This window comes from Amphimedon queenslandica, unplaced genomic scaffold, assembly GCF_000090795.2.
Source record: "Amphimedon queenslandica unplaced genomic scaffold, v1.1 AMPQUscaffold_13349, whole genome shotgun sequence".
In the NCBI taxonomy this organism is placed as follows: domain Eukaryota; kingdom Metazoa; phylum Porifera; class Demospongiae; order Haplosclerida; family Niphatidae; genus Amphimedon; species Amphimedon queenslandica.
In genome coordinates, this window is record NW_003546415.1 from 128,585 (window position 1) to 141,456 (window position 12,872).

Below are 12,872 nucleotides of genomic sequence, written 5' to 3' on the forward strand. Positions count from 1 at the left end.
TGTTTATCTACATGTGATTTAGTATTTATCATTAGTATTTATCATTATTATTATTATTAAATTTATCATTTTTATTATTAGGCTCGTGCTGATCTAGAGGGTCACTCCATTGATGCCTCCTCTACAGCTGAAGCAGTTCAGTTCATTACACTCATCCAACACCTCAAGAGGGAGATTAAGAGTTGGGAGGCTCAAGTGGAGGTGTACAGCTCAGGACAGAAGATACTCGAGAGGAACAGATACCAGTTCCCCAGCAGCTGGTTGGATATTGATAATATCTCGGGAGAATGGGGAGCATTTAATGAGATACTGAAGAGAAAAGACGTGGCAATGCAGAGTCAGGTGGGCACTAATTAGGACATATTGGGCACTAATTAGGATATATTGGGCATTAATTAGGATATGTGGGCATTAATTAGGATATATTGGGCATTAAAAAGAATAATGTACTTGTACATATGCATGTATGTATAATATGTAGATGTAGGCATTAATTAGAAATTGTTATTAGCAGTTTTGTTCATGCAATAGATGATAGTGTGTATATTCACATTATTAGTATCTGTTGTGTATGTTGACGCTGCTTATAGTGACAGTAATGTCATACATCAGTGTATAGTATTAATATAATTGTATTAATATTCACAATATGACATTGTACATGTACATCAATGTATTATGTTGGATTTTCAAAAAATCTTTCTCTCTTTGTTTCTCTATAGATTGGTAGTCTCCAGATGAAGATTGTTGCTGAAGATAAACTCGTTGAAGAGAGGACGGCTGAGCTCCTTCAGGAATGGGAGAGAAAGAAACCAATACATGTAAGGAGTAAAGGAACAGGCTACATGTACATGTAGATCTACTAGCTGTTACGTACATTGTATACATGTACATGTACATCATTAGTAAAATGATGAGAAATCAGTGACTGATATAATATACTGTGATATTTATTTACCACAATTCTCTGATTACTGCAGTACATGTGTATATACATGTACATGTACACTCTCATATTTTATTGATTGTTATATTTTTGGTTGCTAGGGTGAGCTCCGCCCGGATACCGCCATGACAACGCTGACGGTCTACGATGGTCGGTTTAGTCGGTTGAAGGAGGAAAGAGACAATATTATAAAAGCAAAGGAAGCACTTGAACTAGCCGAACCAGGTAATAATGAATACACAGCCTTTTGTTTTACACTTTTTTTATACATGTGTACATGTATAATTAAAAAAATGTAAAAAAAATCCTCAAAAAATGTAATAATGTTACAGTTACTATGGCATTTATTTGTAATCTTTATTCTCTCCTCCAGGTCTTGTTGTGTCCAGTGATGACAGACTAGCTGTTGTTGTTGAAGAGTTGCAAGACTTGAAGGGAGTTTGGGTTGAACTTGGTAAGATATGGGAACAGATTGATGAGTTGAGGGACAAACCATGGCTCTCCGTCCAACCTAGAAAGGTAATTTAGATTAATTAATGTACATGTACATGCATATGTATACATGTATGTATTATGAATTGTGATATTTTGATATTACAGTTGTGATACTGATACTCTGATTATTATGATATTGGTAGTTATAATCACATATGATATACACATGTACATGTACATTGTACATATAGCATTTATACCTTTATTAATACCTTATTGTGATACCCTTTCTATTCACTTACATGTATATACACGTATGTACATGTACATGTATGCCCTTTTTACTGATATTTTCTATTTCATGTATGCATATACTTGTATTTTTTATTTTATTTTTTCATCTTTCTCCCTCTCTCTCTCTCTCTTTAGATAAGACAGTCTCTTGATGGTCTCCTCACTCAAATGAAAAACTTCCCTGCACGTCTAAAGTCCTACGCTTCCTTTGAATTCGTCCAAAGAATGATCAGGAACTACCTCAAAGTGAACCAAACAATAGCCTCACTCAAATCAGAAGCCCTCAAAGTGAGCAACCAAATCATGTGATCATCATGCCATGTCATGTGACCTGCCATTACATGTACATGTATAAAAATGAAAATGTGTGATACATGTACATGTATTTTTTGTTGTAGGAGAGACATTGGAAGCAGCTGACAAGGAAACTGGGCGTGTCCTGGATCCTGTCTGACCTGTCTTTGGGACAGGTTTGGGGTGTAGACCTCATCAAGAATGAGGTTATTATTAAGGACGTGATCTGGGTAGCACAGGGAGAAATGGCTCTAGAGGAGTTCCTTAAACAAGTGAGTTTACCAATAATATACTGAGGATTACTAATAGTGCATTGAAGATTACTGATTTAGTAATATTGTACTTACACTATAGAATCTACATGCTCAATATATTAATTTTTACTATACTGAAATTTACTGGGATTTACTTTTTTTGTAGGTTCGAGAGCAGTGGATGATGTATGAATTGGATTTGATCAACTATCAGAACAAATGCAAGCTAATAAGAGGATGGGATGACCTCTTTACTAAAGTGAAGGAGCACATCAACTCAGTAACTGCAATGAAACTATCACCATTCTTTAAAGTAAGAGAGAGAGGGGGGAGGGAGGGAGGGAGGGAGGGAGGGAGGGAGAAAGAAGAAGAGTAAGGAAGAGAAAAGAAAGAGACATGCATGTTGATTAGTTGTGAGATGATGAACTATTCAAAGTTCAAATATCCATAATAAAGAATGAGAGCAATATTTAGTATAGTAGAAAAGATTGAGAAAAGAGAGAATGTCCATTAAAGTTATAAAGAAAGAGAGAAAATGGATAACTTTGTAGAAAAAGAGCACTTTAAATTTCTCATTTTACCTAATCCCACATCTTGTTAACAGGTATTTGAAGACGAAGCTCTAGCTTGGGAGGAGAGACTGAACAAGATCAACGCTATCTTTGATGTTTGGATCGACGTCCAGAGACGCTGGGTCTACCTTGAGGGCATCTTCACAGGCAGTGCCGATATCAAGCACCTCCTGCCAAATGAGACTCAAAGGTTTCAGAGCATATCGGCAGAGTTTCTCACAGTCATGAAAAAAGTCTCAAAAAGTCCTCTAGTAATGGACACTATCAATATACCAGGGATATTTAAAAGTCTTGAGAGATTAGCCGATTTTCTAGCCAAGATCCAACGAGCTCTTGGAGAGTATTTGGAAAGGGAGAGGGCTTCGTTCCCAAGGTTTTATTTCGTTGGCGACGAGGATCTGCTTGAGATTATCGGGAATTCTAAGAACATTGCTAAACTTCAGAAACACTTCAAGAAGATGTTTGCTGGTATTGCTACAGTGATACTGTCTGAGGATGGTAACATGATTCATGGAATCAGCTCAAAGGAAGGAGAACAGGTTAGTCACATGAGAATCACATGACTTGTTTGTTTAGCAAATTTTTGCAAAAATCCCTGTACTATAGCCCATGGTTTTTCCAAAAAATGGCTCCGAAATCACCCCCAATTTTTATTGCATTTTCTGATGCATATTGATGTATTTATGCTGTGTAGAAAGTTTGAGTCGATTCCGACTTCAATTTTTCAAGTTATAACCATTAAAAAAAAATAAGCCAAAATCTGAAAAAATCCCTGTACTATAGCCCATGGTTTTTTCCAAAAAATGGCTCCGAAATCACCCCCAATTTTTATTACATTTTCTGATACATATTGATGTACTTATGCTGTGTAGAAAGTTTGAGCTGATTCCGACTTCAATTTTTCAAGTTATAACCATTTAAAAAAATAAGCCAAAATCTGAAAAATACCCAAGGCTATAGCCCATGGTTTTCTCCAATAAATGGCTCCAAAATCACCCTTAATTTTTATCACTTTTTCCTGATACATATTGATGTCCTTGTTGTTCTTATGTAGGTGGTGTTTATAAAGCCGGTATCAATCACTGACAATCCTAAGATCAACCAATGGCTGACACTAGTAGAGAAAGAGATGAGACTAACACTAGCCACACTACTAGCAAAGGCAGTGGAGGACATCTCTCAATTCAGTGGAGGAGAAATGAGAGTCTCCGATTACATTGAATGGGTTGATAAGTACCAGGCACAACTCATAGTACTAGCTGCTCAAATAAACTGGTCGAGTAATGTAGAAGATGCTTTGGTTAATGGTGGAGGAGACGGGCTGGTAGCTGTCCTTAAGATTGTGGAGGATACTTTGACTGTTTTGGCTGATTCTGTACTGCAGGAACAACCACCAGTTAGGAGGAAGAAACTAGAGAATTTGGTAAGTGCTGTTTGTATATTCTTGTGCACTCTAGTATATTTTAGTACATCTTACATAAGTTACATACATTTTATGGTTGGTACATGTACATTCTTAATTTATTTCTAGTATATTCTAGTATATTACTTGTATATGTCATTGTGTATGATGAGTATTAAAGCAATGACTGTATTAAAATGATATACAATGCTTTGCTAGATAGTATCTGATGCAATGACACTAATAATATCCTGAGTTATACTAGAATATACACTTTACTTTAATTAATGCCCGTTCCATTTATAGATCACCGAACTAGTACATCAACGTGACACAACCAGGCTTCTAGTCAAGAGAGAGATTAAATCATCGAAAGCATTTGATTGGTTGTCGCAGATGAGATTTTACTTTGATCCAAAGAAGACTGACGTCCTACAGCAGCTCTCCATACAAATGGCCAATGCTAAGTTTAATTATGGTTTTGAGTATTTGGGTGTGTTGGATAAGCTAGTACAGACTCCATTAACTGACAGGTGCTACCTCACGATGACTCAAGCACTCGAGGAAAGACTAGGAGGATCTCCTTTTGGTGAGTGTAGACTGACTCTGTGTATTTTGGTAATTTTTTGGTAAAATTACATTTTGCCAAAATAAAGCTCACAACTTTTAACCTTTATAAGCACATGCTCAGTAGCACATGACCAAAGAATGATGTATTAAAATTACCAAAAAGTTAAGCAACTTTCTCCTCCAAAATTACCATTAAGTATACAGTATACATTGTACATGTACAAGTTTATTGTGATCATTGGCTTTCTAATTAATGCTCATCTCCCTCATACAGGCCCTGCTGGTACTGGTAAGACAGAGTCTGTGAAAGCTCTTGGTCATCAGTTAGGACGATTTGTGCTGGTTTTTAACTGCGACGAAACTTTTGACTTCCAGGTACGAAGCACATATACATGTACTTTAATTAATTCTTACAATGTAATATTTGATTCTCTCTCTCTCCTTTTCTCTCTTTCCATTTCTTCCCCTCCCCAGGCTATGGGTCGTATATTTGTCGGTTTGTGTCAGGTTGGTGCCTGGGGTTGTTTTGATGAGTTCAATAGGTTAGAGGAGAGGATGTTATCAGCTGTCTCACAACAAATTCAAATGATACAAGAATCACTCAAAGAGCATAAGCACATTACACCTGGTAAGAGAAGGGACCAGGAAGAGAGTAGTGAATTTATATTTTCCTGGTAAAAGTAGTAATGTATGCATACTTGTTCACAAAATTACTAAATTAAGAAGTGGCCAAATGAATATTTTATAACAAAATCTTCTAAATAAAGTGCATGTACATGTACATGTACCTACAATTTAAGCAGTTGTACACTTTTGCTAAAGACTATAGCAAATTTTAATAGTTTTGTGGCTATAAAAGCAAGCTATAAATAACCTACTTTAATGTATCTCTTTTATTTTTGTTTTTGATTCAGGTTTATCTTCAAAGCCCATTACGGTGGAATTGGTTGGCAAGACTGTTAAAGTTAGCTCAGACATGGCGATATTCATCACGATGAACCCTGGGTATGCTGGCCGTTCCAACCTACCGGACAACTTGAAACAATTATTCAGAAGGTAAGAAATCAAATCACATGCAGTACTTGTATGTTTAAGAAATATCAATTTAAAATATGTAATTAATTAATTTTTGTGGGTGTGGTTTTTACCTTCCACTCTGTGTTTTTTATTTTATTTTTGAATTACATGTACCTTTACATGTACATGTTTTTTGGTCATGTGATTTGGTGATGACGTCAGATGACGAGATGATCTGTCACTGTCAACTGGTCAAACCGGTTTACTGTTCTAGTCAAACCTGTTAGCCTGTCGACTGCCTTATTGTAATATGATTGTTTGAGGCATTTGTCTGAAAATCACAACAATAAATAATAATAATAATAATAATAATAATAATAATTGTTTTTATATTTTATTTTCTTGTCTCTTTTCTTTCAGCCTTGCTATGACAAAGCCCGACCGACCCCTCATTGCCCAGGTGATGTTGTACTCTCAGGGTTTCCGAACTGCAGAGACACTCGCTAGCAAGATAGTACCTTTCTTCAAGTAAGCAAATGTTGGGCTTTAATTAGAGTGGCATGGGCTTTAATTAGAAGTGTTTAAAATTTTTATTCACTGGTCCTGTGATGAGTATTAGATGACGAGCCATAAGTTGGGAAACCGGTCAAACCGGTTTTGGTATTTGATGAATAACGAGGCATTTGTCTGAGGACTAAAATCATTCTTTTGAATGTGTACATGTACATCAGCCTTTTAGCCTTTTACATCTACATGTACATGTACTTATACATGTAGTCCCTACATTATGCAAATTTAACATGCAATGTGTACATGTACATGTATAATCTTTTCCTTTAAAGTTTAAATGTCTTGTTTTCTCTCTCTTCACAGATTGTGTGATGAGCAGTTATCCAACCAGTCTCATTATGACTTTGGTCTGAGAGCCCTAAAGAGTGTACTGGTAAGTGCTGGTAATATCAAGAGGGACAGGATCCAGCAATTGAAGCAAGAACTGGCAGCTCAGGGACAGACACTGGAGGAAACTGACCTATCCAAACAACTTCATGAACAAGAGGTGATACAATTTAGATGCATATATTAAGGGGAGAGAGAGAGAGAGAGTGTGTGTGTGTGTGTGTGTGTGTGTGTGTGTGTGTGTGTGTGTGTGTATACATGCATTGTTTATGGGATTTAAGCATTTTAATATTGTACTAAAATCACTAAATTCTTAAATACTTGTACTATGTACATCTAAAAGCCTGTGCTTCAATTTTTCATCTTTATTTTAACAAGAGCTTCTACATTTGCATACATTTTTAATTGAGAGTTCTTCTATACTTTATATCCATGTAGAGTTCTATTTCCCTCATCCATGTACATGTACTGTATATTGCCCCTGGTGACCCTAGTCTATTTGTATCAAACACTTTATACCTTAAACTTTTCTCCCTCCCCCTCTCTTTTTTCTTAGATCCTAATCCAAAGTGTATGTGAGACAGTTGTTCCTAAGCTGATAGCTGAAGATATCCCCTTGCTACACAGTCTCCTTCAAGATGTATTCCCAGGAGTTGCTTACAGGAGGGCAGAAATGGCCGCCCTTAGGAAAGAGATAGCAGCAGTTTGTAAAGACTCTCACCTTGTCTTTGAGGAAGGAGAGCAAGCCTCTTCTCAGTGGGTTGATAAGGTGGGTGTGGTTATGCTTCTAATTAAAGAGCACCTGGTCCTGTGATGAGTATTAGATGACGAGCCATAAGTTGTAAAACCGGTCAAACCGGTTTTGGTATTTGATGAATAACGAGGCATTTGTCTGAGGACTACATTATACTTGTACATTTATAAAAGTTGTATATTAATTACAACTATATAGCTATAGTAATTATTATTATTTTTAAATTTAACAGGTGTTGCAGTTGTATCAGATCCAGCTGTTGGCTCATGGTGTGATGATGGTCGGGCCCAGTGGAAGTGGAAAGTCCTCAGCCTGGAAGGTTCTCCTGAAGGCGCTTGAGAAGCTAGAAGGTGTTGAGGGTGTGGCTCACGTCATAGACCCCAAGGCGATATCAAAGGAAGACCTTTATGGAGTGCTTGATCCTAACACTAGAGAGTGGACTGATGGACTCTTCACTCACATACTCAGAAAGTAAGGAATACAGCATGTACACTGTATGTATGTAAGAAAGGGAGGAATAGAGAAAGGCTTTAAAATAAACAGTTTTTAAAACTAAATACTGTATGTTCTATATAATATACAGTATTTTCAATGTACTTGTCAAATTAAACTCAGGCACACATGCACATGTATACTGTGTTATATCGTAATTACTCATGTTGTGTATTAGACATTAAATACACTGAGACTGATGCTTTCTAGTAAATGTTATTTTTTTATCTGTTTTTTGCGACTCAAAGTTACAGCTGGTCTTGCGTTAGTGACCAGTTGTCGTTCCCGTCGCATACACCAATAATTATTAATTAATTAATGTGTCTTCTATCCAGTGACATGTGCCATTGAATGATGTTACTGGACGCTTGGACACACACACGTCACATGACTATCACATGATCTAGTATTATTGATTATTAATTCATTAGTTAATTCCTTTTTTTTAATTAATTCATTAATTATTTATTTATTTACATTGTATTTATTATTTATTTATTCATTATTTGTTTATTTACATTATATTTATTATAAATTATTTATTTATTTATTTATTTATTATTTATTAATTGATTGTGTGTTAATTATTTATTTATTAATAGGATTATTGATAATGTTCGTGGTGAGATTAACAAGAGACAGTGGATCATTTTTGATGGAGACGTTGATCCTGAGTGGGTGGAGAATTTAAACTCTGTACTGGATGATAACAAGTTACTAACACTGCCTAATGGAGAGAGACTCAGTATACCACCTAATGTATGCCAGGATATTATTAGTATACTCTCACTTTCAATATATGTGTATTATAGTACAGGGACTTTGACCTGATTTTTGAGCAACTTCAAAAATTCATAAAAAATCTAAATATAGTCAGAATCAGCTTAAACTTTTTACACGACATAAGAACATGTATACGTATCAGAAAATATTATAAAAATCAAGAATTCTCTACTTGACATTTTTGGCAAAATTTGGCCGACGCCCCTGTACTATAGTACAGGGACTTTGACCCAATTTTTGAGCAACTTTTAAAATTCGTAAAAAATCCAAATTTAATTGGAATCAGCTCAAACTTTCTACACAACATAAGAACATGTATATGTATTTTAAAATGTTATAAAAATTGAGAATTCTCTACTTGACATTTTTGGAAAAATTTGGCTGACGCCCCTGTACTATAGTACAGGGAATTTGACCCAATTTCACCAAAAATGACTAAGATCAGAGCACCCATAATTTTTATATTGTGCTATTGTGTTTAGTATATTATTAGTAAATCTCCGTATACTTTTTAGGTCCGCATAATGTTTGAAGTACAAGACCTCAAGTTTGCTACCCTGGCCACTGTGAGTCGTTGTGGTATGGTTTGGTTCAGTGAGGACGTCTTGACACTTGATATGGTCTTTGATCACTTCATATCGAAACTGAAATCAATACCTATTGATGAGGGAGAGGAGGAACTGAGGGGAGGAGGGGGCACCTCCGACCAAGAGACCATCTCTCCTATTATGCAGGTGAGCAAATACATGTATATGTACATGTACATATACACATGTAATTTTTGTTAATTTTTACGACTTATTAATTCTTACCCATTCAATTTTGAATCATTTTTGTGAGCATCTATTATTATTACACTGTTTCATGCATGTACATGTATTTTATATGCAATAATCATCATCTTCTACTTTATTGATTCATCTACTTTTTTAACTGCTTGCCCACTAAATTTTATTCCTTTGCCCATATATATTTCCAGGTCCAGAGAGATTGTGCTGATTTACTAAGCCCTCATTTTGCTTCAGATGGTATCGTTCCTCGTTGCCTCGAACATGCTGCAACTCTAGACCACATCATGGACTTCACTCGTCTCAGGGCTCTCAACTCTCTCTTCTCAATGCTCCACCAGATGATCCGAAACATAGTCTCCTACAACCAGTCTCACCCAGACTTTCCCATGCTCTCTGATCAGATCGAGGCCTACGTCCCACGCTACCTCATATTCTGTTTGATCTGGTGCTTCTCCGGAGATGGGAAGATGGTCTATCGGGAAAAGATGGGTGACTTTATACGAGGGACGACCACCATACCACTACCACCTGGTACTGCCCCCATCATTGATTTTGAAGTTAATATTCAAGGAGAATGGGTACTGTGGTCGAACAGGTAATTTCACAAATTAATTTTATTTCTATTTAATGCCCCACTTTCTATTTAATGCCCTACTTTTTATTTAATGCCCTACTTTTTATTTAATGCCCTACTTTTTATTTAATGCCCCTCTTTAGAGTACCCAAGATTGAGGTTGAGACTCATAAAGTAGGTTCTCCTGATGTCGTGGTCCCTACTCTTGATACAGTGAGACACGAGAGTCTCCTCTATACATGGCTGGCGGAGCATAAGCCGATGGTACTCTGTGGTCCACCTGGCTCTGGTAAAACCATGACACTCTTCTCTGCCCTTCGTGCACTGCCTGACTTTGAAGTAAGTATATACAGGTACATGTACATGTATTATGTACATGTACATGTACATACATGTATATTTACGAATGTACATGACATGTACATGTATTTACAAATGTACATACATATGCAATGTACATGTATTTTTGTTCCCTTCTTTGTTTTTTCTATTATATTCATCTTCCTGTCTCTTTCTCTCCAGGTTGTTGGTCTTAATTTCTCCTCAGCGACTACCCCTGAGCTATTATTAAAGACATTTGATCATTACTGTGAGTACAAGAGGACTCCTAATGGAGTTGTGATGGCTCCTGCTCAACTCGGAAAGTGGCTGGTTCTTTTCTGTGACGAGATTAACCTTCCAGACCTTGACAAATATGGTAAGAAATTTACAATAAAATTAGTAAATATAAAGTTATAACAAGAATTTGAGGGCTTAGATAAACACAAATACACTTTAGAGAGATGTCATTTCCTTTTTTATATCTCATTGAAAAATTCTTTTTTCTAATTAAAGGTACTCAGAGAGTAATATCGTTTTTACGTCAGATTGTCGAGCACGGTGGATTTTACAGGACCTCCGACCACACGTGGGTGACAATAGAGAGGATACAGTTTGTAGGAGCGTGTAACCCACCGACTGACCCGGGTAGGAAACCACTGTCTCACAGGTACAGTATGCTGTAGTGGGCATTGAATACTGTATTATTTAAGAGGGATGCATGTTTGTATTGCATTATACCATATAGCACTTTAATTGGGTATTTTTTTTATTTTGGTGATTGGCAGTCTGCAAGGTAAATCACCAATATTAAACCGCCAATCATTAATGCGCATGCTCAGTAATGCACGTGTACGCAAAAATTGCCAAATTAAAAACCACAAATTATAATTTTATAGCCAAATCGCCAAAATAAAGCGCTAATGGTATTTCTTGGTAATATGGTACTGCGTAATGATACTGTGTGGTTTTATTGTTTGAATATGTTGTAGTGGGCATTGAATGCCTCTAGTTTGGGGAGTGGTAGATGTTTGTTTGTACAATGTTATAACTGGCTATTGTAATCATGCTGTGTAACTGCATCATTTGTACATGTTTGTGTCGATAATTACAAATCATTGAAATTAAATAATTAATAGACCACCCAGAGTGAGAATTGCAAAAGCTATGAATTTCATTAATTTTATATACGGTATCCGCCCACGCACCATAATAAGTTTATCATGGAAGTCAATGGAGGCACGAAGAAAATGCCTCACTTACCTGCTGTAGCTCTATCAAAAGCTAAAAAGTGCTTGTTATAAGAAAGAATAGCTACCTTTAAGCTTATCCTGTGAAAGATTTGGTCAAATTTGCTCCAGAATTCTTAATACAGGTTTGTTTTTATTAGGGCTGGGACGAAGGTCATTTTGCAACCTTCGAAGCTTCTGCATAAAAAAATTCGAAGCCTTCGAAGGTTCGTTGTACATCAAAAATTATCACCCCGCCTCTGTTTATACTGTCAAAGTCATAGTTCAGCCCACTATATAAACTTGTGGTCTGGGTAGACAATCCCTATGTAAACTTTTGACCACATTAACTATTAATAACTACTAATAATGAAGCTTCGAAGCCTTTTTTTGTGCTTCGAATGGCAGCACTTTGAACAAAGCTTCGAAGCTTTGGAAGCTTCGTCCCAGCCTTAGTTTTTATGTTGTCCCGTTTGCTCTCCATTGAAAGTTGCCAACCAAAATGGCGGCCGGAATTTATTTCATTGTAAACCACGCCTTACAACCGTAATAGTCTTCCCACGCAAGCAATTCTCACTCTGGGTGGTCTATAAAAATCAAATAGTTGTTATTGTCACTACAAGGTACATGTACATGTACAGTGTATGCATTGAAATGTAAACACACTTATGTGTGTGGGGGATAGTATTTAATTGTTACGTTGGCTTTTCATTTCTGTGAACTTGAGATTTTTATTGTATCCTCCTGTCCAAGTGTACCAATCAATTCCTTTTTCATATTGAATTGAAGCATTAGAATAGCGACCATTAAGATTTGCATGAAAGCAACCATAGTGAAACCACCAGCCACTAGTCCATAGCTGAGCACAGTTATTTCGATTGTTATCATTATCATTATCCCTTGTACTGAATCTCCATCCATTATGATTAGACAGACCATCCCCAGCAGTACCAGAGTATCCTCCTACTGTTAGTATATATTCAGTACTACCATCACTAACATTAAATGTAGAGTAGTTAGCATAAGCTGTGTCATTATCAAAGTCTCCCAGGTCCACTCTTAGTGTGTTTGATCCTTCTTTAGTAAGACGATGAATCTTGCTCAATCCTAACCAAAACTCAACTGTAAGGTCACCAAATCCATTCTCATAGTCAGCCCAGTTCCTATAGAAATCAACAGATCCATCTTGTCTCCTCTGAAATACAGTCCATCCACCACCATCAGTCTCCATATCACAGTATACCTGTGAT

The 12,872-nt window shown here is 36.4% G+C and overlaps 1 protein-coding gene across 1 annotated transcript in view; it reads left to right on the top strand.

Annotated features, from left to right (window-relative positions):
- LOC105313143 (cytoplasmic dynein 1 heavy chain 1-like) overlaps positions 1-12,872 on the top strand; it is a 40,509-nt gene that overhangs the window by 26,550 nt on the left and 1,087 nt on the right. The window contains exons 3-25 of the mRNA XM_011406328.2: positions 82-342; positions 723-821; positions 1,048-1,171; positions 1,320-1,465; positions 1,811-1,963; positions 2,074-2,241; positions 2,390-2,536; positions 2,828-3,334; positions 3,850-4,218; positions 4,504-4,786; positions 5,042-5,142; positions 5,242-5,395; positions 5,682-5,823; positions 6,205-6,312; positions 6,658-6,841; positions 7,238-7,450; positions 7,668-7,906; positions 8,530-8,686; positions 9,226-9,444; positions 9,690-10,096; positions 10,219-10,414; positions 10,598-10,772; positions 10,910-11,063. Of these exons, the coding sequence (XP_011404630.2) occupies positions 82-342; positions 723-821; positions 1,048-1,171; positions 1,320-1,465; positions 1,811-1,963; positions 2,074-2,241; positions 2,390-2,536; positions 2,828-3,334; positions 3,850-4,218; positions 4,504-4,786; positions 5,042-5,142; positions 5,242-5,395; positions 5,682-5,823; positions 6,205-6,312; positions 6,658-6,841; positions 7,238-7,450; positions 7,668-7,906; positions 8,530-8,686; positions 9,226-9,444; positions 9,690-10,096; positions 10,219-10,414; positions 10,598-10,772; positions 10,910-11,063 (4,706 nt within the window). The remainder of the gene's footprint in view (positions 1-81; positions 343-722; positions 822-1,047; positions 1,172-1,319; positions 1,466-1,810; positions 1,964-2,073; positions 2,242-2,389; positions 2,537-2,827; positions 3,335-3,849; positions 4,219-4,503; positions 4,787-5,041; positions 5,143-5,241; positions 5,396-5,681; positions 5,824-6,204; positions 6,313-6,657; positions 6,842-7,237; positions 7,451-7,667; positions 7,907-8,529; positions 8,687-9,225; positions 9,445-9,689; positions 10,097-10,218; positions 10,415-10,597; positions 10,773-10,909; positions 11,064-12,872) is intronic.